General features: G+C 41.9%; 1 protein-coding gene across 2 annotated transcripts in view; it reads left to right on the top strand.

The window, feature by feature from the left end:
- COL22A1 (collagen type XXII alpha 1 chain) overlaps window positions 1–26,081 on the top strand; it is a 237,065-nt gene that overhangs the window by 82,272 nt on the left and 128,712 nt on the right. For both annotated transcript variants that reach the window (XM_080381170.1, XM_080381171.1), the window contains 8 exons: window positions 4,568–4,679; window positions 12,395–12,518; window positions 14,561–14,836; window positions 15,883–15,963; window positions 16,567–16,680; window positions 17,275–17,319; window positions 22,623–22,676; window positions 23,457–23,492. In XM_080381170.1, the coding sequence (XP_080237296.1) occupies window positions 4,568–4,679; window positions 12,395–12,518; window positions 14,561–14,836; window positions 15,883–15,963; window positions 16,567–16,680; window positions 17,275–17,319; window positions 22,623–22,676; window positions 23,457–23,492 (842 nt within the window). The remainder of the gene's footprint in view (window positions 1–4,567; window positions 4,680–12,394; window positions 12,519–14,560; window positions 14,837–15,882; window positions 15,964–16,566; window positions 16,681–17,274; window positions 17,320–22,622; window positions 22,677–23,456; window positions 23,493–26,081) is intronic.

Genomic DNA, 26,081 nt, shown 5'->3' with positions numbered 1-26,081 from the left:
CTGCCAGCGTGCCAGAAAGGCTAGGACACTGAAGGATGAGAGCATCAGTGTGCACCTCACCTCCTCCTAAATACTGCTTCTTGTCACCAGATGAAACTGTGGTTGGGGCAGTGATATACTGGTAGAGATGAGGGTAATCTTGATGTTGTGGAAGAGCCTTGAAGACAGAGGCTTCAGTGAGCTCTTAAAAATACCCCTAAAATCTGATACTCACACAGATTTCCTTCCCTGTGGAGAAAGGAATGTCAGGAACAGCAAAAATGCTGTAGCAGATGATGGCTACTGTAACAATAGCAGCAACATATGCTGAATAAAGTAGTAAGTCTCTCCTTCAGGATCTGGACACTTCTATCTCATCCCTGAATTGAGACATATCTTTTCTGTCCAGAAATAGCTGTTTTCAGCCTAGAGCATTGTGGAAGATAAAGATGCCAAAGGTTTAGATACAGTAGAAGAAAAATAAGCCTCATTTACACCCTGGCTTCAAGTAACTAATTGCCAGACACAGCTGGTTAAATGCACTATTTAACTTTAGGATGTGGTATTATGACATATTTTTCCTGTAATTTTTAAAGTATGTATTAGCACAGAAAGTGACTAAGGTAATAAAAATGAGGGCTCTTTATAGCAGTAATAGCCTTGCACACCGTGCTGGATGACTTGAAAGGGTTGCTGAGGACCTAGTGAGCACACAGGCTTTTCCTTGTGAACACAGGCAATCCATGAAAGCTTAACTTTCAAGACTGCAGAAGTGTTAGGCAACAAAATTGATAAGATCATGTATTTGCTGAAATGCTCTCAAGTGATACTGTTCTTCCTAGGAATTTATACACTGCACTAGTCTACCATAAAGTTTATTGCGTGGACCTCTCTCCAGTAAAAGTGAAATACGTTATTTTATCACAGGCAATACAGATTGCTATTTTTAGAAGTCTCAGAGAGCCGGCAGCTGATAGCAACCTCCCTGACCTTGGCTATTGGTGATACTCCATCAATGCATTGAACTGGGCTGATAATTCAGCTGAGCTTTTAAGCAAAACTAGAGTATGGAGCGTTTCCTGCAAAAGCTGCTTTGTTTTATATTTAGTGCTTGTGTCTGGAAATCCTCCATAAGGAATATATTCTGGACACATCACTTGAGTCTCTGATGTCCAGTGCCTTTCCTGATTCCTTTCTTACCTGCTTTCCACATTCCCCTCCAGGCTGCTGTCTCACCACAGACTTTTACAATTAGAAGCAACCCAGTGGTTGCCCCTGTGAGTGTTATCTTGGGCTCCTGGGAATGCAAGGCAGGAGACTTTTCTCAGAAGGTTTCTTCAGGCTAAAGAAGTTAATGGCTTTGTCTTACTTTGAAAAGACTTTCCAAATGTGCACACTGCTGTGTTTTCTGGCTATTCAAACTTCCCTTTGTTGCTCTGGTTTTCTAGGTTTGGGTACATTTTTATTTTGGGTTGTTTGGGGTTTTTTTTGCCCCTGAGCACAGGAAAGACAGGAAAATCTTAACACGCACACTAGCTGCCACCATGCTATCCAGATCAGATCTTTAATGGAGCCAGGCAGAAATCCAGCTCATACTCAGGGCAACCAACCATGGCCCCTTTAGTCTGCTCTTGAAATAATTATCTGGAAACAAACATCATAACACTACTGGACAAGAACAGAGCTCTTTGTTCATCCTTTGGCCACACTTTAGGGTGTGGTTGGGTGCAGTGTGGGCATCTTTCCTGGAAAAGAGAATCTGGTTGGCATATTAGTTAGATAATGTAGAAATTGTCCAGCGCCAAGTTTTGCCATCTTGTCCATGTAACAGGCAGAGTATATTTTCTGATTCTGGAAAAATGGGCTGGTTCCTGTAAGGGAGTTATTATTTGCAAGTAAAGACATTCGGCTGATTTGATCAGCAGAGCAGTGCATAAGAAATTGCTTTTCAAGCCAAGTATGCTGTTAGGAATCTGAGCTTCTCTTTCAGGTCACTATTTTAATTTTAATGTTAATGGACTAGGGTGTGCTCCTTTTCAGAAGATGTAATCATGTTAGAGTTTCAGTGGCCCCATATTGTTTTAGTAGCTATAATGAAGTAGGAGGCTTATGATCAAAGAGCATTATTCATCTTATTAATTGCCAGATTTATGACATTAGTGATTAAATAGTTTATAAGCCATTTGGGAAACCACACCTGCCCTGGTACACAAAACCCCACCTTTTAAATCAAAACAGCTGGGACCAGGAAACTCTTGCCTTTCATCCTGAGGTTCAGCATGGAGCAATAGGTAACACTAGCTCTGTCCTTGCTAATTTAGGCAGGTATGTTCTTTACCTTCACTTGTGCAAAGAATTGGGAAACTATGTGTAGGATCTCATTTTCTTATGGCACTGGCAATATGGTCCCTCGTTGGTGGTGGAAGACCCAGTGAACAGCCCATATTTCTGCTATCACTCCAGCCCAGAAATGTTGTATGACAAACTTAATGGCCAGTAAGATGTTTGGGGAAAGATCTAAGTGGGCTGTTTCCACTGCACTATTAGCAGCCAGCCAGTGCCAGGTGAAAAATCCTATTCAACTACTGAAGAAATGATTACAGCATAGCCAGTTTTTTACATTAATGTTTTGGTTCAAGACTGAATTAAAAGCATTATGCTGTCTCCCTCACAATCCCAGTTCCAGTCCTAAAGTCAACAAGGGAACATACTCCATCCAAAGTGTTTCCAGGCACATTAAATAAACAAAATAATAATAATAAATAATTAAATGCTAGATGTATTTTCTTGTCATTCAGCTGAAATAGTATTAGGACAAATTAATCAGGAAGCTTCCCTAGGTTTCTTCTTTCCTGTCCACCTGGACAGTCTGCCTTGACTAATCTCTCAGCTCAAATGATAACGTTTTGGGCTTGTTTGTTTTTTTCTCCCACTTAGAAATGGAATGGTATCTGTTTAAGGAGGCTTTTACCATGAATGGTCAGGATAATAAACTTAAGATATTGCTAGTCTGAATTTAAAAAACTGCAACCTTTATTCAATCCTGATGGCTAAAGAGACAATGTGAATATAAGTCATGTGTGATTAGTTAACATATTTTTCCTCTTGACTTCTGCTTCATTCACTGCACAAAATGGATGGCATGCCCTACAAGTAGAATATATCTCACCCAACTTCAGCAGTCTGAAAATTACTGTCTGTACAGCTCCCTTTCTGCTGAATGGAAGGAGGTAGGCACTGCCAAAGAGTGATTCAGCCTGTCTGTAGGTAGGTCTGAGACAGGTGTGATGAGTTGTGCTCTTTGAGACTCCTGTATTTCTCTGCTGACCCACAAGGGAAATGAAGCAACCTGTATACATCAGATGACTCCTCTTCAGACAGCTAGAATTAGGTGAGATGCATCTCATCCTCGGCAGAGATCTTCATTCTTGAGTGTATGGCCTGATGCCATATTTTGTGTAATGCTACTGAAATCCTTCAGCAACCAGTGTTCCATAACCTTCACAGGCTTTGCTTGGCAATGGATTATCTAAGAGTGTAGGTTATCTCACCAGCTATTAGACCTTTAGTAGGTGAGGTTGAGCATGCTTAAGCTTTCTTTATGTTAATGGAGAGAAACATGCACTTTGGCATCTGTTTTAGTATATTAATCTTTCCCTAGAAGCCACCTGTATTTGACTCCCTGTGCCTAACTGAATGAGAGTCTTTGTTATTACCCTGTCTTGAAAGCTGACATTTAGCCAGATGAAGCCTGTGTGAAATGCTCTGTGAACATTAATTAGTTTGTTTCACAGCTCCTTCTAAGGAAAGTGGAGGCAATATCTGAACTTGACACAGAAGAAATTAATAGTGTGACTAAAACAAAACAATTTGCTGATTCTGAATGTGGACTCTGACACACCTAGGGCTTAACTTTCCTCTGGACCTGCGTGGCATTTCTCAAAGAACAACCCTTCTTCATCCTTAATGAAAAATATATCAAGAAATTTGCAGTTTGCGAATGCATAGCCTGAATAAGAAAAAATCCTATTATGATCTACCTGTGTGCTTTATCCAATCCTGAAAGCAAATGAGGTAGTCTAAGTTGGATGCCCCATCACTGGAAGCGCTGAAGGTCAAGTTTGATGGGGATTTGAGTAACAATCTTACCCAGCGAAAGGTGTCCTTGCCTATGGCAGGGATGTTGGACTAGATGATCTCTGAAGGTCCCTTCCAACCCAAACTGTTTTATGATTCCGTGATTCTATGAATAAGTTTCAGTCTGCACCGGGGCATTTTTCTACATGTGGATTAATGAATTATACAGCATTTTCAAGGTGTTGTGGCAGTGCGACCAATAACTATTGTTTTCTGGAGAACTCTGTTCTAGTCTTTCCAGGACTTGTTACAGTTTGAATTTATGCTTAGTTTTGAGGTTTTGGACTAAGCAGATTAGACCATGCCGGAATTTTGTTTTGCCTTTTCCCAACAAGAGCAAGGTTAATCTCTGAAGTGTAGTGTTTATGTGCTAAGATAGATAGCTAAGTACATTGAAGACATGGCCCACTGCCTGATCAATGTCTGGTATTTGCACTTCCATTATGGACAGGATTTGACCTGATGGATTCGTTCAGCGTGAAACAGATTTTTGGAATGAAAGAAAATGGAATTCAAAGCGCCTATGTACGACTTGGAAGCTTCCCTGTTGTTCAAAAAACTGAGTGAGTACCCTGATTTTTCACTTTACTTCCATCCGAGCCTCTGCTTTATGTTATTTGGTTCCTCTAGGTTAACCTTGTAGTAGTTGTTTAGTACCTGGACATATATTGCTGCTTTGATCAGCTCTTTCAGTTCTGCTGGCACAGAATTTATACGTGGTCAGAAGCCTCCTCACCAGCTACAGGCTCCATACTGGTAGAGCATGAGCTGCTTTTGGTGTATCTCAATGGCTGTGAAAAGCAGTATCAAGACATTCATAGAAGAACTTAGGACTTGATAAATAGCTTCTAAAAGGAATATTTGGTAGTACTCCCACTGAGATACATATTTGCTAATCACAAGAGACCAGTTAATAGCAGATGTTGTTATCAGTTAGCTAATATGGATTTTAGCCTTGTAAAAGAATGAGCAATTTTTAGTCCTGTGTCAATGTGGATTCAGTCCTTGGAGCCTTTTATGACCTAAGGCTGCCAGCTGTGTCGTAGACTATCACAGCAGTTTGTCTTCGAGTTGTCACCTGAGTCCTGCTAGCATCAGGCTTGAAAAAAGCAAGTGCATAATTTCCCTGAGTAACCATGAGCCATTGATTGAATTGTCAATATTAACATTTTTACAGTAAATTTATCTATGCTGGTTTGAACTTCAGCTTAAGAAATCAATAGTAATTCTTTTCCTTCTTACAGATGAGGGTTTGTTATTTTTTATTCTGTTTTAGCTCTTTTACTCAGCTCACTGAATCTTTGAGACTGTCCTGTGACTTGCATTTGCTTGATTTCACAATATTTTTTTTCATCCTGGAGCCAATCTGCATTGATTTGCCCTTCTCTGCCCCCCCCTCTTTCTCCATATAAACACAGTCTTAAAAAAAAAATATATTAAAAATATGATGTACTACAAGGAAAACTGTTTGCTCTAAAGTCTGTAAATTATGTCAAATCTCAGGGTAAATAAATTCATGATCTGGGAGAAGGCCAGCCAACTAAAGACACCTGGTCTTGATAAGTAGTATATGTGTAACTGCTGCATGTGGGAAGGGGAATAAACTTATTTTGTTTGGCTCACAGCAGTCTCAGGGTAGAATCTCTGCTTGCTACAGCTTGTATCAGCTAGTGGTAGCGTGCTGCATCACTGTAAAGCATTACCACCAAGGCTACACAGAAAGAGGCCCTTGAAGTGTGGAGGTCCAGTTTGCACTTAAATTCTGGGCATGATGATCTACTGGATCTGAGTTCTGGGTGGTACTATGACAAATAGGACTAGTGCAATCATTGGGTGTATAAGCAGGATCTGTCAAGAGTGATATGACTGTCTCCGTATCAGGCAACTCGGTCACCACTGCTGGGATGCTATGGCCAGTCCTTGTCTCCATAATTCAGTAGGTAGAAAGGAAGTGAATGAAAGTTTAAAGAACTGTGAAGCAAGTCTAATAGTGAGAAGTTCAAGAAGTGCAGTGTAGTCACATAAAATTAAGAAGGGGCTAACAACTGAGGTGATCAATCTTTGCAAGAACCTTTGTGAAATCAGAGTTTAGTAAAGGGTCTTTGGTGCTAAGGGTAGTGGTAGACTGAAAGACTGGCTACTTGTTAATGACATCAAACCCAGCATTCTTTTAACAATGAACATAATTAACCACCTGGAACAAGTTATCACAGATTACAGAGAGCTGCCCATTTGCACTCCTTTTTCAAATTAAGGGTGGAAGTACTTTGTTGTTTCTGTTGTTGTTTACCCAGAAAGACTGCGGGAGCGAAGCCAGACCAACCAGCTATGATGAATTTCCATCAGCTCAGACTGCACCCATTTATTTGTATTTGTTTTTGTTTTTAAAATAAGTGGAATATTTTATTGCCCAGGAAAATTAGAAGTAAAACATTCTTAATTAGTAGACTGAAATGACTAAACTTCCTTTTGAATGATTTTCTGAAACATGGAATTAAAGAAGAATTTTTATATTTTCAGCCTTTTGTATATTAACTCCCATATTCCTGTGGTTTGGGAATGAACCCAAATGGCTGTAGCACCATGGAAGGTGTCTGCATATTTGGTTCATTTTAGCCTTTGGATATCAGGGTTCTGAGGTGGTGCGTATAGGGTCATTGCTCACAGAAAATGAAATCTTGTGAAGCTGCACAAAACTGATAACTGGAATAATAAACAAAACAAAAACATCTGTCCTGTCTTGAAGATAACCCCAAGCAACATTTAGCAACTGATAATAGCATCTCATGATTAGATGCAAAATCATTAACTGAGTAATATATGTATTTCACTTTATTATCTGCATAAAGGATTTGTATCCTTTAAGCACTAGTACTTTTACAAAGTGCCAGCTTAACTGCCTGGGAAATGTGCCTACTCATCTTCCAGCCTAGAGCCTACAACTATGAACTTTCTTCGTCTTTGTGGTGAGGCATCCTCTGACGGTTCTTGTGAGCAAGCAGACACAACAGCCAGGAACTTGGCCACAGTCAATGTCCTGGTTACTGAGGGACTTACAAGTCTCTCTAGCTGGCTGAGGACTGGTCCATAAACCTGGCTGGTGCTGCTCCTCACTCCTCAGGTAACTGGAGCTGTCCTACTGTTTGCTCATGGCTTCTCTGTGGATCTTCTGGCCAAAGCTATGCCCCAGATTTCTGGTTCTGGGTACTCAGGCTTGTTTCTCATTTCTGTTGCCTTAGCTAACGCCAAGCTTTTATCTCACTATCTTGTTCTGTCCTCCGCCTATTTCTGCTAGTCCTGAATTCAAGGTCTTCCTCCTGGCCATGTGCATCCTTCAGTTTTCTCTTGACTGGTCTGGTACCATCCTGGCTTGTTCCTCATCTCAGCTGCCACCTCACAGAACTTCCTGGTGCTTGGCCTAGCTTCTAGTCATAATCTCTTTACTCTTTATATTGGCACCATCTTGTCTTCCCCAGCTTCTGAGTCTTGGGTTGTTTTGGGCAGGTTTGGGTGTGTTTGTCTGGGGACTTTGTCTCCTGACATCATCTTGAACTTCAGTTACCTGCCTTGTGTTTCTCCATGAGCTCTTGCCCTGGTGTCATCGTTTGTTCTGCTCCACAGAGAGGAAAATTCTACACAAAGCTATCAAACCCTCCTACACTAAACACGAAACCTGTTGAATGCTTTCTTGTTCCTTACTTCTTCTCAAGCATGTATTTCATATGAGGAACAGCAGAGACAACTGTGATTATTCAGCTTGGAGAAGAGAAGGCTCAGGGGAGGATCTTATCCATGTGTATAAATACCTCATGGGAAGGAAGCTAAGAAGATGGAACCAGCCTCTTCTCAAGTGGTATCCATTCCCAGGACAAGAAGCAATGGGAACAAATTAAAACACTGAAATTCAGTCTAAACACAAAACCCCCCTTCTTTAGACTAGGTGATCTCAAGAGGTCCCTTACACTCTCAGCGATTCTGGGATTTGTAATTCAATGCTGTACCCTCTCCCACTCTCTGCCAGTCTTGTGTTTCCCTTTCCCACTTTCTTCCCAAAACAACAGCAAATGAGATTTAGGATAGACTTCTTCTGCAGCATGGAGGAGAGTGAAACACAGGAAGAAATTACCTGGAGGTTATATCCACTCCATAACTGAAGTTTCTGAAGTATGACCAAAAAAACATCTGTCAAGGATGGATGGGTGGATAAATGGGGTTGACTCTGTATTGTGACAATCCTTCTATAGCCTTTTCTTTCCCTTTTTCCTTTTTTTTTTTTTTTTTTTTTTTTTTTTCCTTTGTCATTCTAAAAGCCTCTGGTGATGTGATGTGTATGGAAATGAACTGGCTTTCTCCAACCTTGTTTTTCAGACCTTAGTGAGTTACTTTTCGTATTAGTGGTTTTTCACTGTTGTAAAAGTGGTCAAATTTCCCAAATACACTAATTATGCCTTTCCTCACCAAATGCAGACACCCCATTAATTGTAACATTCAGTGTCTGAAATGAGAGCTGATAATCTTATTTTTCTCCATTGTGTTATTATTATAGATGTAGACTTTCATGCTGATTGTTACAGATGTAGACTCTTTTGCCAAACAAAAGTGTGTAAGAAGGAAACTGTATATTGAAAATGGGCAATGGCTAAAATAGTATTCTTCCTGGTTATTATCATTATTTCTTTGTAGAAGTTGTGATTCACCTGACCTTGTAGCTGGGTTAATTAACTCTTAGACTAACCTGCAGCACTGGGGGATTCTCTTGTCTTGGAGTTTTATAAGGCTGCTTCTGCAATCTATCCTGTTGTCAGAATTATAGACCAAGGAGCTGGCAGAGTGCTCCCTGTAGGTACCAGGCATCCAGCAAAGCTCCATAATATGGATCATCAGTTCAATTCAGCCTTGAGTGAAAGAAGGAAATAAAACATTTCTAGGGACAGCAGTTCCTGCCCTTGGATTCCTAAGTAAAGCTGAACTTCTAGGTGAAAATCACTGTTTAGTGAGGAAATAAATGAAAACTCATAAGCAAAATTTTTGTTATTTATGCAGTAATGCATCTTTTAAAAATGCAGGAACCAAGGACTTCAGAAACAGCTTTTATCATATCTTCAGAGCAGTGAGAGTGTCTTTAGATTTGCTTTTGGCATGAAGCCTTTCTCTGTCGGGAACTTATAGCCAGTTCTTCAGCACCTTTAAAAATCCGTTGAAGGTGACACATAATACGTCATTATAGCTTTCTATCAGTTTAAATCTACCTGATGGGCCATTTGTCAGCCTGTATGTGATGACGTGTGGCCAGACTCACAACGATATTTAGGTACCTAACTCCCAGTTATTTCTGTGGGCATTAAGCCTCTGAAAAGCCTTTCTAAATTTAAGTTCACATGGTGATACTCCTGCTCCCAACTCAAAGGTATCAAGAAAGACCATCTTAGCACAGAGACCAGCAGCTGGCTCATCCAGATTTGGTTGTAGGTTGTCAGGCCTAAGGCTCAGTGGGGTATCTTGGGGGGATTAATTTCAACCACATGCTCCTATAGCTCCCTGCTCAGCAAAGCAGTGATGCCACAGTTAACAGCCACTGCCTTCAGTTCGTACTTGGAACCAAGCACACCTGCATATCCAGAGTTGAAGAAACATTAGGGACAGGCAGCATTAAAAGCCTGTGTCCTGCTGCTGTTGGTGTGATGTGATGACAGCAAACGTACTATGGGTCAGGAAGAAAGCAAAGCACCCCCAGAGCTGTAACTCCACTGTCTTGTGCCGCCACTGGATTAAGTGAGGAACCATTTTTCTGCTTGCTTTTTATTCATTAGGAGATGGTAGTTGGGGGTGGGCTGTAGCTGGGAGAGTAGTTCAGTAAGGCTGTCTGTGCCCAAAATTGAAATCTTAAAGGGTATGACAGAGAGAGAACTCATTAAATGCAGTTGTGATGGTGAAAATCGGTCGTGAGGAGCGAGTAACAGTAAATGCGCTAGGCATGTATGCTGAAATGACAGAATGTGAGGAGCTGAGCCACAGGGAAATGCCCCCACTGGCAGCACTTTCATGTAGAAGTGTCCATGTTGGTTTTTTTTTTTCCAGAGGATGGAGCACTAAGCAGTGCCTTTTAACTGTCAGCATTGCTATCTTGCTGGGGTTTCCTGGACAGCTGGAGGAAAATAGCCCAAACTGTCACTGATGTTAAAGGCTGAGGCATGCATCCTCTTCTTTGACAAACATGGACACAAGGAGTGTCCAAAGCCATTTTGACAGGAAATTTGCACTAAGGCATGTCAGTGGTGAAGGGGACCTGCTGGGGTGCCTTGTTGGGAGGACTGATGTGGCTGAGCTGAGTCTCTCTTGCCAAACACCCTGTAGGCTTTCTTGGTGGCTTTCAGTGCCCTAGGCATGCCAGTTGTGTACTGCATGGTGACTGCCACAAGAGTGACGATTGTGCTGTATGTGCCACGTGATGGCTCTCAAGATGATCTGTTCCATCACCTTCCCCGGCACCGAGGTCAGGCTGACAGACCTGTAGTTCCCCAGATCCTCCTTCCTGCCCTTCTTGTAGGTGGGTGTCACACTGGCTGACCTCCAGTCTGCTGGGACCTCTCCTGTTAGAACAGCTAGTACCGAGAAGTGTGACAGCATTGTCTGCTCTCCTAGGGGAAGGATTTTGGAAAGGAGCTAGTGGGACCTTGGCTCAGTTTTCTCTTGTGTTGGAAGATTTCAGAAAGCACCTGTGTCCCCAATGGAAAAACCAGTTTATACTGGTGCGTAGCCTGCTCAGGCATCTTGTACAGCAAAAGCCACAGTAGTGGATGAAACCACAGTGTTCTGAATTTTTAACTTGGCTAAAAAGATAAGAAATTCAGCACAGGTTAAAAGATGACTGAATATTTTGGCATTAGGAAAGACTGACTTTCAACCTGTGCTGTTATTGCTAAACAAACTGTTCTGGAAATTCTGAGGGTTTTTTTGCTTTAAACACCATTAAAAGTCTCTAGTTTTGTGTGCCTTTGGCTGTGACAGTTTCTGCGTAGTGATGGATTATGTCAAGTCTTCCTTAAAAGAATCTGTCTTCATTGTTTTGTTCTTCATTAATTGCTGCTGTTATGTTTTGTCTTCTAATGGGTGCTTATGCCTGACTGCTCAGATGTCTGGAAGCAAAGACATGATATTTAGGAAGGGTCTACTTAGGAATGATCAGAGGAGCGGGCTAGCTTGGGCAGGGGGAACAATGAAGTTAACTGGGACTCTTCAGCTGGGAAAAGAGAAGTTTTGGAGGCATTATAAACAAAGCTTGCAAAATCACGAATGGCGTAAACCCCAGAAAAATAATAGGTTTGTTGTGCTGTCCCTTATAAGTACTAGAGCTAGGTCCTAAACAAAAGGAGGCTCATTATACAGGGGGTAGAAGATCTATGTGATTCCTTGCCAAAGGATGTTGTGAAGGTACTAAGTTTACCTGAGTTCAAGGGGAGACTGAAGAAGTCCATGCCAGATAAATCCATAATAAATTATTAATATAGAAGTTGTAGTTCTCTCTGAATTTGCTCCCTGGATCCCAAAGAGTTGGAGGTAGGAGGAATATGTTTGTTCTGTTCATTCTCATTCTTAGGCATCCAGTGACAAAATAATAATGATACTGGATTAGTTATCCCCTCTGTCTAGCCCTGCATACTCATGTTATAGTAGGTTCTTATGTCGAGGTCAGTCAAACAGTGCTGGTTTCGGTTACTTCAGACTTACACATGGATCACAGTGGAAATTTCTGCCTAATGTGTTTGCAGTGTTTGATTTGAGAAGGTTCTTCCGTTCTCCCAGGCCAAAGAACATCTTCCTGGACAGGCATGAGGTGTAGAGCCTGTTTTGGGGCAAATATTACAATATTTGTTGCTATTACTTGGTATGTTTATAGTGAGTTTCAGGTGTGCCTGCCCATTCTCATATGTCACAGGTCTCCAGTGCATCTGGAGAACACATTTACAGACTGCATGAACAGAAGCATCAAGTGAAATATAACTGTTTTGACATGATGGATACTAGACTGCAGATTTTCTCTGTTTCTTATTTAATATGAGAGCTTCACCACTGGAATGAAAAAGGGCTCCTCAAGGACAAAACCACCTGGAGGGCACAAGCTCATGTTCATCTCTCTACAGGCTGCCAAATACAGCAGATTTTGTAGGAATTATATGATACTTCTGGGAGGTATTGCTGGGACATGCACAGTTTTAGAAGTTCTGCTCTTTACTGCTAAGCCTGATACATTGCCCTCTTTTTCTCCTCCCCATTCCAGGGATGTATTTCCACAAGGTCTCCCTGATGAATATGCCTTTGTAACTACCTTCAAATTCCGGAAGGCTTCCAGGAAAGAAGACTGGTATATTTGGCAGATTATTGACAAGTATGGCATCCCACAGGTATGAGGCCCTTTGCAGCCAGCAAGAACAGCCTTGTTTCTGTTTCGTTGCATGAACTAGCTTTCTTGCCTTAACCTCCCACTCTTCCCTTGTGGAGCAGTAAAAATCCCTTTATCTGTCTTTCAGGTCATTTTGCTGAAAATCCTTTATCTCTAATTCAAACCACAAAGGAAGTTTCACGTAGACCTTGATTGTTGTTAGCATGCAGATAGATGTGTTAGTTGGAAAGGGGGAGAAAAATATACCGTCCTTGCTCTTGAAACCACTTGGGTTTTTGGTTGTTTTGTTCAGGTAGTTCTGTTTAGGGTAAATATTTTTTGCCTGTTTGGAAAAAGATTGCCACACAGAGGTAGTGTAGAGCAGTGAGCTAGGTCAAGTTTTTGCACAGACTTCTAGCTATCATGCAAAGACATTATGTGTTCCCTGCTTAGGACATGGATGTAGCACCTATCATTGCTCCACAGTCCTGAGTCCTGGCTGCTTCAGAATTTGATCTAATTATTTTTGTCAAGTACTCTTAGGTTCTCAGAGGAAAAATACCGTAAGACCATAACAAAGGGCTGTCTGTTGCTATATAGCATGTTCTTTGCAGCATGCTATAGTTTAGGGGTTCGAGTGTGCTTGAAGAGGGATGGATTGGATGGGCTGTATGTTTTTCTGCTCAGTACAAACATGTGGCTGATGGCATTACCCATGACTCTAAACTGGGCTGTTGGTATGGGGTCAGGTACCTGTGTAACACAGTACTGTTGCTTTGGGACTGGTATTCAAAAAGTTTTAGGGAACTCACAGTGAAGGATAGATGCAGTTTGAAGACTTAGCCAACTGAGTTTCAGACAGTGGCAAAAGGTATATAGGAAATTATCAGCTGCACTTTATTAAATGAAACATGATTTCCTGTGCCACATACATTCCTGATTCCTGCAGAGTGAAAATGTGTGTATCAGTATGTCTTGGAGACAGCTGAAAACTTGAACTGCTTGGGAATGGAGAGAAAAAAGTGCTCAAAATTCCTAATAATATTTTCAAAAGTGCCTTAAATGTGGTGCCAGAAGTGCCTTAGAGCCTCATGAGCCTTGTTTCATGTAAAGTCAGTAGTGGTTTGGCCAATACATTGCAGACCTGCATAGCTTATAGGCTGCAAACACTTCTGAGCTAATGCTGATCCGAGCGTGCATTTCCAGCCAGCACGGTGCTCAGCTGTGTGGCAATGCTGGGTCAGACCTGGAGTTAGCCTGCCCTAAGCTGCTTACATCAGATATGGCTCAGTGGTGTAGTGGCCAAACTTCCAGTTCTGCAGCTTGTGTACACACCGTTTGTTCCCCTGGCCCTGTGCTTTGCTCCGTTCCCTGCTGCTTGCTGATAACTGCCTGACGTTGGTAAAAAAAGAAATCAATTTGTAAATGAACTAAAATATAATGTCTTCAAAAGCCTGTTTTTGCCTGCTCCATAGCTTGCAACACAGTGGGTGAGTGTAGCTTTAGTTTTCTGTTCAAAACATCTGAAATAAAGCGTGAGCAGTGCTACAGCTCAGAAGATTGGTTTCATACCAGGCAACAAGGCATTTGTTCCTGCCCCGTGGGATGGCTGAGGACGTGTGGTGGTACTAAGGAGCACAGAGCCAGCTAGGAAGTAGTGGAGGAGTACACAGGACAGAGGAATCCAAAACGGGTTCAGCTTTGTCTGTCTGCCTTTGGGGAGGTGCCCCTGATGTGCTACCACCCAACCATGCCCAAGCATTGCCTAGGAGGCATCAAGGATGGCGTGTCCTGAAACCATGTCAAGCATTGTACTCGCAAGAGAAGGCATTAGATGGTCATAGATCTGCACCTGAGCCTCTGCCCTGTTCTGTCTTATTTTCTAGTAGAGGTGTAAGCTCCCTGTCTGTATCTCACACAAAACTGTCCTCTGCTCTTTGCTTGGGCTTCTCACCTCATGCTGTACCATCCCTGACTCTGTGGTGTCAGTCATGGCGGAAAGCAGCTGGGAGGAAGGAGAAGACTTTGCACTTTCTTAGCAAAATCGCTTTTGTCGGCTTGCAGGTCTCTATCCGTCTGGACGGAGAGAACAAAGCTTTAGAGTACAATGCCATTGGGCTCACCAAGGACGCTGTGAGAGTTGTCTTCCGAAATGCACGAGTCAGTGATCTTTTTGACCGCAGCTGGCACAAAATTGCCCTCAGCATACAGTCCAAGGCTGTCTCGCTTTACATAGACTGCAGACTGGTGCAGATGCTGCCGATTGAAGACAGGGAAAATATTGACATTCAAGGAAAAACTGTGATTGGCAAACGCTTGTATGATAGCGTCCCCGTTGATGTGAGTATTACGTGTGTTGATTAGAGCTGGGGTGACATTCAGCACTGGGGTTGCAGCATGTGAATGGAGTTTTGGGGGTTATGTTGCAATTGAGCCTTTTCCTGAAGCAGCATCACTGAAATGTTATCTGTGTTCCATAGCTAAGACAGATTGGCATCTCATGATGTACAGGACTTGCTGTCTTTTTATGTGAGACTGTCAGTATCGCATAATAGGGATTAAAAATGACAAATCCATTTCATCTTTGTTTCTAGTCCCAGAATGTGCTATAGTTAAAATCAGACATAAAATCATCCACAAATACCATCAAATTGGCAACTGAACTACACACGTAAAGGTCTTCTGCTGTCTGATCTTGACATTATGAATGTTTCCACCTGTGATGGGAAGAGACAGGGGGAAAAAGAAAGCTTGTTAAAGTCACCATATATTCTCAGTTCCTCAGAAAAGATACCTGACTTGCTCCAATTGAACTAAAGTTGAGATGTGCAGGTTGGATCTGATTGTCCAAGTAGCAATGTTAACCTGGTGTAACTTACGCATGATTTTTTGGTGTTTTGAGACTTGTGTAATCTTTTTTAGCTGTGCAAAATGGATGGAATGTGCATATTAAATGTGCTAATAGCATTTCTCACCCAGAGGTAAATGGTCAGAAGATGCAAGGCACAACAGGAGAAAAACAAACTTTGTGTCTAGATGAAATTCTACGAAGGATAGGGGTGGTCAGAATATATCTTCTCAGACAGAAATTTGGCCAGGACATATGGATTAGCATGCGTCCTTATTTGCATGAAAACCTGCACAAGAATTTTAATAGACATATTCAAGGTCTCATTAGCTCAGCACCTTTGGAGCACACTGAGGCATTGGTCCGTTATTGAGAGAAAGAGAGAGGGATTGACTACAGGATCCATAGAATCAGCGGTGAAGTTTGCCCCATCTGGTTTCCATTTGTATTCATCTGCACTGTTTGTATCCAAGAAAAAGGACATGGAGTCTTTAGCAATTCACTGTCTCTGAGATTAATGCCTCACTTTGTCTTCTAGTTTGATCTTCAGCGGATGGTTATTTACTGTGATTCTCGGCATGCTGAGCTGGAGACCTGCTGTGACATTCCCTCTGGACCAGTATGCTTCTTTTTGTCATTTATCCCTTTTCACATGAACTCTCTTTGTTGAAGTCTATTACATAAATCAGGGAATATATGGCAGTGTGGGATTATCATTTTTTTAATGATGGTGAATGAAACTTAACTATATAATTGATAATGTAGCAGTGCCAGAAGAAGACCACTGCAGAGTGATGAGTATGAGGAGTTTGAAGTTTCCAGGTTTCTCTTTCCTTGTCAAACTGTCAGGGGAAACAAAAATCTGAAGTGATGATGGAAGAAATGCAGCATGAAATATGCAATTTGTTTCCCGCTGGTTTTATTTGGGAAGAGCTAAAACGGTGCCAGTTGCTTCTTAGTTTCCTGTGCCCAACTCTCATTAGAAACTTCCACCCTCCTTTCACTCTTCTCCCCTTGAACTTGGCTAAAAAGATTCATTGTTCATTTTGCCACATTTTTCCCTGTTGCTTGAATGAACGGCTTTTGTGGGATTTCGTTCCTCGCTAGGCCTCATTTAGCTGTATGTTATCCAGGAATGCCTACGTGGTTTCTTTAAAGTGGGTGGAAGAGGGAGCTTTCTAGCACTGAAGGCTTTGTCATGTCCTTGGGTATTTGGGTGTAGTGCCGGGTCACGGTCCTGACGGAAGCACCTCCCGTGGAAGTGAGGCCCACCGTTGGCAACGAGCAGGTTGGCCACCTCAAGACTCTCAACTGCTCCTGTCCTGCTGGACAAAAGGTGAGTGCTGAGATGAGTTTGTTTCATTTGAGGCATGCTGGATAGGTTTGGAAAGAGAGGTATGACACCACGCAAGTGAGTTTTAAGAAAGACTGGATTTGTTTGTGAAGCACTTTAAGACCTAGAGGTGGAAAGCGCTTCACAGAAAGAGCCAGGCATGTGTTATTCACAGGTGGGATGTCTGCAGAGGTAATGACAGTCTTCCCAGGTGTTTCTTTTTATCTAATTCAGCGTTTTTGATCATGCTGGTAGTCCTGGTAAAAAATTTGTAAAAAAAGTGGTTATTCTTATCCAGCCCAGTTGCGTGCATCCTTCTTCAAGTAAAAAGGAAGAGATCCTGAAGGTAAATATAGCCATATTTAAAAAAAATCTCAGCTTTTAAAAGCAGTGTGCTTGCTTATTTTTGCTGTAACTGGGACCTCTGAGAAGCCAGCTTCATTGTTACTGCTTTTTGAGGCCACGTCAGTTTTAGTCTGTTCTCCACTAAAACTTGAAAATGTTTTTATTGTCCTCAGGTGTTGTAGGGTTGGGCCCCTTGCTTTGGTATACAATAAGATTGGTCTAAGCAATCATGTTGTTTTCTTCTTGTTTTAGGGGGAGAGAGGGCCAATTGGCCCTGAAGGTCCTAAAGGTCAAAAGGTCAGTAATATGTGCTAGTTCATTTGTTTAATACAAACAACCGAAAAACAGTTTCAGAGTAAGTTGTGGAGTTGACAGTTTTAAGGAAATAGGAGTCAATTTGTCATACAACTGACTTCAGATAGTTTTGGGTGAGCATGGGACTGCAGGAGACACTGGTCATCTTGTATCTTTGCTCTAGGCTTGCCTTTGAGCTTCTCTGTTGCTGCTTTATGTCATCCTTAGAGTAAGCATGTTCCAAAATCTTTTCCCGTAGCTTCTAAACTGGCATTTTTGCAAGTTAGTGTTACTCACTAGGTCACACACAGCTTTTGTGATCAGTCACTTGGAAAACCACATGCTGCTTCTGTGCTGTGCCTTGCTCAGCAGTATTAGATATCCATAGGTTAGGCAGCAGCCTCCCAGTTACACTCTACTGAAGTTCCTAAGACTAGGATAAAGGATTAGCCACAGACTGTTATCCTTAGCAAGATTGTCTGAGTAATGATGTTAAATATAGGACACTTTCCTCAGTAATCTTCCTAGATAAAAGGGTAGGAGCATGGTTGTGATGTCTGCTTCAAGTTTCACAGTGCAGCCTCTCTATTATCCTGCATATTCTGCAAGCTTCTTTGATATACACATGTACAGTCAACATACACACATCTTCCTTCTGTTCTGCCTTACAAATAGAGCTGTGAGACAATTGACTTAAAGGGAGCACGTATACTGGCAGAAAACAAAGATTCACAACCTTGCTGGAGAGGTGAAAGTTGGTGGTGTTGGTTCCCAATTTCACTACATATGTGATTAAAATTATGTTTGGGAACACTTTATATTCAAAACTATTTTCATTTGAATTGCTTCCACAAATTCAGTCACTGAATTTGTACCTGTTTGGTGAATAAATGAGTTATACCTCACCAAAAGTTACTCAGTTATTATGAAACACTATGGGAGGGGAAAGGAGAAATCTCTGGGTCTTGGAAGGTCAGACATCCTCAGAAATATGTTGTGGGGGGGGTTGGCAAGGTTTAGTCTGTTGTCTGCAGGGAGAAGTTTTGGATGATGACGATGTGTTTTGGAGTATGTTTTCTACTGGCATGAAAGAACATGGGCACATTAATGCTCAGATGTGCCTGACTGAAACTGCAGGAAATGTTTCTTTATGCTTCCACACGTATATAAATAGCAACTTTCTATTTTAATCTGTGACAGCTTAAATAATCATGGGCTGTTTTGAAGAATGACAGAGCCATGACTGTTGTAAGGAGGTTGCAGAAGGACAATGCTGATAATAAAAGCACCCTGCAGCAACATCCCGTTGTCTTTCACTGCTTTGACAAGGTCTATCGCTGGTGAGGATGTCTATACTGTGTAACATGGCACACTGCTGGGGTGCAGGAGATACTAGTTGAATACAAAATAGTATATATACAAGCACAGCATCAGCAGGTTTTCTGTAACAGATCCCAGAATGGCTGTCCCACTTCTGCAGGTGGGTTGCTGAAGAGCTCTGCAGATGCGTGTGACTTTTCCCTGGCTGCAGTGGTCCGAGGCTTGTATGCAGCCAAGGCAGGACTGTGTCAGTCTCAGGGAGCTGGGGAGGATGCCATTTAAATCCAGGCTCTGACAACAATTTGCTACAAATGTGATGATTTCAGACGAATGACTTTGCTTCTCTATCTGCTAAATAAGGCAAGTAATAGCTTTTGCTCCTGACTTGCAAAGATGTGATTAAATAACGTATACCGCCCTTGACAGCAGTTCTTGCATTGCTATTGCCAAGGACCAGCTTGTCACAGTCCCTGCTTTATGTGCAGGAACTAATATCGCCTCCTCCTCTCTTTCTCTGCAACATTACTGAGCTACCCAAGCTAAAATGCTGGCCATGGGGAAGAAAGTCAATGCATTTGCAACCCCCCAATATTATCACCTGCTATTTTATTAAGGAAAGATTAAGGCCCCGCAAAAATGTGAGTGGCTTCTGCATTATGGGGTTATAAATGTCTGTAATATGTTTTAGGATCATTCAACTTGGCTCCTCATTTCTAAGTTGCAAGGGTTTTAAAGCTTTGTTGTGTAATGAGGAGAGCTGTAAAGGGTTTTTTTAAGGTAATGAATATCAAAGATTTCAATTTTCTACTTGAGTCCAAGAGCTGGGCCTTCAAGAAACAGTAAAAAAAAATAAAATCATAAGTTCTCTACTATACTTTTAAGTTTAATTAAAAGAGGCTAATGTGCAAATGCAGCATAAGAAAAGACCAAGCTTTAATTGACTAAACAGGGAGGTGAGAATAAACAAATAAGGAAAGAAATCATCAGGAAAAGGTGGAAACAGGGTGACATCCGGACTCTGAGTCAAAATTAATAATTTTCTCTGTAGACATCCCTACTGAGCATCTCTTATTTGGGATTGATTGCAAAGATGAAAACTACCCATAAATAACTGAGGCCCAAGAAATATTTAGGTAGGCTGCAGGTGCTTGAGCGTTATCCAAAAATATTTTATAGGCTTATAATGAGAAATGCCCTGTGAGATACTATATGGCCATATAAGAACCTAGCAAAGTGGCTGGTTCAGCTGTATCAGAAAAACAGCACACAGCTGATGGGAGTCACATGAAAAATGCGTCTCAGCAGGGGAGATGGGAATCACCTGAGATGAATCTCACCAGGAGATACTAGTAAGGAGAGAGGTCAGTGTTAAAAAAACCAAAACACCCCCTTTCCTCCAAAACAAGAATCTTTGGTAGGAGGATTGTGAGGCTCCTTCTCGAAGGTAAGAGGGTTTGGTTTGTTTTTTCCTGGACCAGTAGTAGCTGCTGGCTTTTTCATTCTTTATCCAAAGAAGGAATAATGGCTATGTGGTTATTTTTTTTATTTTTTTTTTTAAGAAAAGGGTTAGTTTGAGGGCCTGTTAAGTAAAGAAAATGTGGTTCTTTCCATCTGAGTTGAAGACTGGTGTTTGGGTTCTGCTATCCTGAGCTCTTGTAACATATTACTTCTTTTAAGGGAGGAGGTCTGGATAACCTTTTCTTACTGTACCATCTGACCAGTAGAAATATTACAAGTGTATAACCAGTGTGGGAAGATAATGAGTTTCTATTCCTCTCTAATTTAAGTCTCCAAAGGCAGGGCAAAACAGAAGCATTTGTAGTTATTAGAAAAAGTGAAAAAATCTCTCAGAGATGAACGCCTCTGCCTCCATCACCCGTGCTGCCACACTAAGTGTAATGCATGGAGACACAGTGTATGAGCTTTGGAAGGCGATACAGTAAAGGGTGATACTGGGGAAGAGTGAAGTAGGAAATGGCTTTGGAGGAATTGGCTGACATGCCTGAAGCTGGGTCCCAGTGATAACTTTTAGGTGCCAATGACAGTCCGGTCTAATTTGTTTTCCTTCCATACTCACTCTGTATTCTGCGTTGTCTGCAGGCGGCCAGGCTGGCTGGTTGGGGTACTGGGCTGGTGGTCAACAGGCTTGTGCTCTCTTCCAGCACTGCTATTGATCCAAGTTTAGAAAAAATCACTTCTCTGTGAGATCTTTTTTTGTCCACATCATAGAAATGGATTGCTTACCTGCCTATGGGGAGTTTGTGAAGTCTAGTGAATTAGACATGCTCTAGCAGGATGTACTTTTTCCTCCAAATTAAAAAAGAATTTAAGTGTACTTTGAGTTAAAATAAATGGTTGCATAAAAACTTTGTGAATTTTGCCACAGCCTACTTGAATTGACTATGACATTGGTTTTGCATATATGCTACTTGCTCTGTGAGGTTTCATTCTTTTGCCAAAAAATTGATAAAGGTTAGAGAAAGAAACTGTCTTATTCCCTGTGCTTTTGAAAGCCTGTCTTCGTGTGGGGAAAAGAAAGCATGAGCGCAGCAAATGTTTCAGTGTCTGGTGCAGCTAAGCACGTTCTTTTGAGGCACAGATCAGGACAAATTGAATAGAGCCACAAAATTAAATCCTACTGTGGTCCACCTGGGGAGATTTGGGGAGTGCAGTGGTTATTGGACTTATTGCTGCTGTGGTAATGGAGGGTCCTAGCCCAGGTCTGAGACTTTTGCAGCTTGATACCATGTCTACACTGAAGTCCAAGCTGCCTAAACTCTCCGCAAGCAAAAGACATTGGGAGGTACAAATAGGTGAGGAAATTGTATTTGTTAGTGGTGGATGGGGAGTTTAGCACAGCGTATTTGTGGTCTATACCTTTTGGGTAAGAACCAGGCAGGAGCTAGATAGAGGTGTGTGGTCAGAGCCCTCTGCTCTCCAGCAGCTCCTGGTGCTAGAGGAATGGAAGGAGCTGGTGGTAATACTTCATGTGGCCTTAAATTAGTCTTAGTAATGGGTATAGCCTCATCTGGTCCTTCTTCCTGTTTTGTCACTGCAGAGCAGTATGTGGCAATGATTTGCAGGTATTTTTCCTGCACTTGCAGCTTTTGGCACCACTTTTAGTTCTGTATTTGATTAATATTTATGAAACAATGTGTTGTCTTTGATTCTTTATCCCTTTTACCCCTGTTCCTCTTAGAAGTGAAGAAAAAGTTTTGCTTGGTTTTTGCTTGACCATTTTTCTCTTTTCCTCCCTATGTATTTGCTTTTCCAGTTTTTGTTCCTCTACCTATCAGAATTCATATGTTTTCAACTGTCTTTTTTTCTGTGTTCCCTTCCCTCTCTTCCATTGGAGCAAGTAGGGAGAATGACTGTGTGCTGCACATGCCTAGGAGTTAGCTGATGATGAAAACTTGCTGTGAATGAAAACAATGAGTTTTGAATAGCTAAAAAAAAAGGCTCTAAAATCTTGACAATATTTACAGGTGTATTTTTTCCGTATTTTAGCTGTGCACCCTCTAGGTCTTATGCAAACCATGTTTCCAAGTCCTTCCTCGCTTTATAGAAAGTAAGGACTTTTGATTTACCTCAAGACAGAAAGTTTTCTGCCTTGCTAGTGCACTCTGAAGGCTTCTAGCAGTATTCTCATATGAAAAATAGAATATAAAACCAATCTGAGAACTCGGACATTCAAGTCGGTATAGGTGCAATGAGGTACACCCAGTCCTTATGGCAGGAGCTCAAATCTTGGCTATTAGAGACTGGTAGGAACAGAAATGTCCACCATCTCAGTCAAACTGTTGTTGCATTGCTTCCCAAAAAATCAAAGCAATGGAAAACTGACCACAAAATACACAGACTGTTGTGGTACGCTTCATAAATGAGTCTAACAGGAAGTTTTATGAGGAAATATCATCTGTTATTTTTAAGACTGTCAAGAAAGGAATGAATTAACTCCATGGTATTAAGACCCTTTCTTTTTCAAGGGAGAAAGTGGCAGCCAAGGGCTTCCTGGTCTCAGAGGAGAAAAAGGAGAGTCGGTAAGTAAGAAATACCAGAATGATTTTATATAAGGAGATGGAAATGCAAGTAGTTGTTTTTTCTTTTATGGTGAGGATTTGCTTACCATGTCAATGTGCCTGGTTGGATATATTCTCTCTGCTGGGCCTTAGTCCCAGGGGAAAGCTGATCTTTCTGGCACCCACTGTCATTTCTTGGAGGGGGGAAATGGATGGGTTCAGCCCTGAATACAGCTAATAACTGACTTAGTATTGGCCTTCTAATTAAAATATGTAACTCGGGTGTACTTGATTGTAGCACAGCTGCACATCTAATGGGGACAGTATGAGGCAACTGAACACAAAGAAGATGCAAATCTCTCTCTACTCTTTTGCATTCAGATGACCAAGATATAGCTTTCCTCAGCTGCAATTAATGCAAATGCCAGACTGATTTTTTAGATGAGAAAATCTTTAACCCTATGTAAAATTCATTCTAATAAAGGCTGTTGGCATCTTTGATTTTGGAAATGTAATATCAGACTCTGCCCTGAATAGAAAATAAGATGGTTTTCTGGCTGCAGTAGGAGAATTTGGGATAGGTTTTCTATTTTAATTTGTCACTGAATTATTATCAAGGAATTATGCCCAACGAGGAATACTTTCCCAATAGTAGCTGCCCTGTGACTTGTGTCTCTCCCTGTATATGGATAGATAGGTATATCTCAGAGATATAACAAGGAAACATGAAATATATATTTATAGTGTCATTTGACGTTCTAGCTATCCAATATACCTTTTCCCCTCTTCTTTCATTTCTAGGGCAGAGCCTATGGCAGAGGAGAAAAAGGAGAAAAGGTAAGATCTAATCTTTCACTGGACTAATTAAATGAGAGTTGCTTGCTGTTGCCTTCCATAGCTTGGAGGTCGCATTTGGAGTGTGGAGGGTGCAAATGATCTGATGCAGTTGGATCTTTGTGGGGAACTTTTATATTGTGTTATGCTTCCTTCTGCAGAAAAGCTTCTGAGTGTTCATTGCTTTTTCCCCTTCGTGTTCTTTGAATTTCCTTTGTGCATTAGCCATGTAAAATGCTATCAAATTGAAATCATAATCTTTGCTTTGTGCAAGCAGCAGTGAGTTCGTGGAGGTTAATGCAGTAAAGCAACTGGCTGGAAGGATGAAAAACAAAGGGAAAGTATAGTTTCGAGTTTATTGAATTTTCAACAGGATTAAATCTGGGTCATGATGAGACTGCCACACTTTCTTTTCATTGGCTATTATTGTTAATAACTTGAAGGACAAAAGCAGGCGTATTTTCTTGTTGCAAATATTGTGCAGGACAGAATAGTAAGACTTGGAGGTTAAAACTGAGGATACAGAATAACTGCTGAAAGTTGCTAGGTTGTCTGTCTTGAAAAACCTGTTCAATAGTGATCAGCAATGGGAAACAAATAGCATGACGGGACTAATTTGCATTAAAAAAAGATGGTGGTTTCCAGGCAATTCTGGCTGCAAACTTCCCATTCCCCAAATGGGAACAAAATGAGGCTGCAGACCTAGACTGCAGAGAAGTAGCTCTTTCTCTCTAGCTCCGTATCACACCTGGTTGTGGGCATTTTCCTTATCACCAAAATGAAATTTCAAGTTGTGGGGAGCAATGGAAAAAGATTGATAGGAGGGTCTAGAAGATAGATGGATGTGTTAAGGAAGAAGTCATGGTTCATACTCAAAATGGGATTAAGAATCTTGTGGAGCTGTTTTCCAGGAGGTCTGTGGCTACCTGATTGCTCAGGGAATTTAAAATAATATTGGATTGTGGTCTGAAAGGAAGAATGCCATGCTAGCAAGAACATGGCATTTATGGCTATTGCATCTTCTTATTTGTTCTTTCTGTGATTATGATATATTGATTGTATATAGTGGTAATGTATCATGTGAAAATGCAATCTAAATGAGGGTTGCTCATGGCAGGAAATATTATCAAGCCAGGCTAGAAACAGGGGGGCTATAAAGCACATGCCTCTGCATCCATCTTCCTGCAGTCCTCCCACTGACAGCCACTATTTAGCCTTTGAGACTCAGAATTCAGCCTTTGGAAAGCAACTTGAGTTTGGCAGGTGGTGAGAGTCAGCAGTCTGATGGGAAACATGATGTTTACAGTATGAGTTGTGCTACAGTTGAAGCAAGTTCTTGTTTACTTATGTTTTGATCTATGCAGAAAAGTGTCAGAAAACATCACTCAGTCTGTATTATTGTCATGTCTAGAAAAATAAGTCTGCAAGTCTGGATTGAAGGGGAAAAAATAAAAAGACCCCACACCATGTGCAGAACTTCTTTGACTAGGATAGCCAAATAACATTGACTGGTCCAAATGAATGTGTAGGTGTAGAGATCCCCGAGTTTATGGCCAGCTTGAATTGTTTATTCGGTGCTCCTGCCATCCAAGGCAGCTTGTCTTTATCTGTGGAGGAAGTGTATTTGGGACCCGGTGTGTTTGTGCCCCATGTCTGCCCAGTGGCTGAGTGTCAGTGCTGTTGCTGATGGAGAGCAGAGATGTCGGCTGTACATTTCTGGCTTGATTAGAAAGGGAGGCTGGGGGTACAGAATCATAGAATATCTCAAGTTGGAAGATAACATCATCAAGTCCCACTCCCTGCTCTTCACAGGACTACCTAAAACTAAACCATATGACTACGAGCATTGTCCAGATGCTGCTTGAACTCTGACAGGCTTGGTGCTGTGACAACTTCCCTGGGGGAGCCTGTGCAAGTGACCAAGCACCCTCTCAGTGAAGAACCTGTTCCTAATGTCCAATGTGAACTTCCCCTGATGCGACTTCATGCCGCTCCCTCATGTCCTATCACTGGCCACCAGAGAGAGGAGATCAGCACCTGCCCCTCTGCTGCCTCCCTTGAGGAAGCTGCAGGCTGCGCTGAGGTCACCTGTCAGCCTTCTCTTCTCCAAGCTGAACAAACCAGGTGACCTCAGCCATTCCTCGTAAGTCTTGCCTTCAAGGCCTTTCACCATCTTGGTCACACTCTCACATAGTTTGATGTCCCTCTTCTGTTGATATGCCCAAGACTGCACACAGTGCAGAGGTGGGACTGCACCAGTGCAGCGTAGAGTGGGACAGTCACCTCCCTCCACCAGCTCGCAGTGCTGTGCTTGATGCACCCCAGGACACCGTCGGCCCTTTTGGCTGCCAGGGCAGCTGTTGACACACATTCAACTCTCCATCAACCCAACCCCCCAGATCTCTTTCCATGGGGCTGCTCTCGGGCCTCTCATCCCCCCATCTGTGTGTATAACCAGGATTACCTTGTCCCAGGTGGAGAATCCTGCACTCGTTCTTGTTGAATGCCATATGGTTGGTGACTGCCCAGCTCTCTAGTCTACCCTAAACTGTCTGTGAGGCCTCTCGACCCTCGAGGGAGTCCACAGCTCCT

The sequence above is a fragment of the Falco punctatus genome (assembly GCF_963210335.1).
Source record: "Falco punctatus genome assembly, chromosome: 3".
Lineage (NCBI taxonomy): Eukaryota > Metazoa > Chordata > Aves > Falconiformes > Falconidae > Falco > Falco punctatus.
Note: the sequence above shows the minus strand (reverse complement) of the source record. Positions and strands in the feature narration are given on the sequence as shown.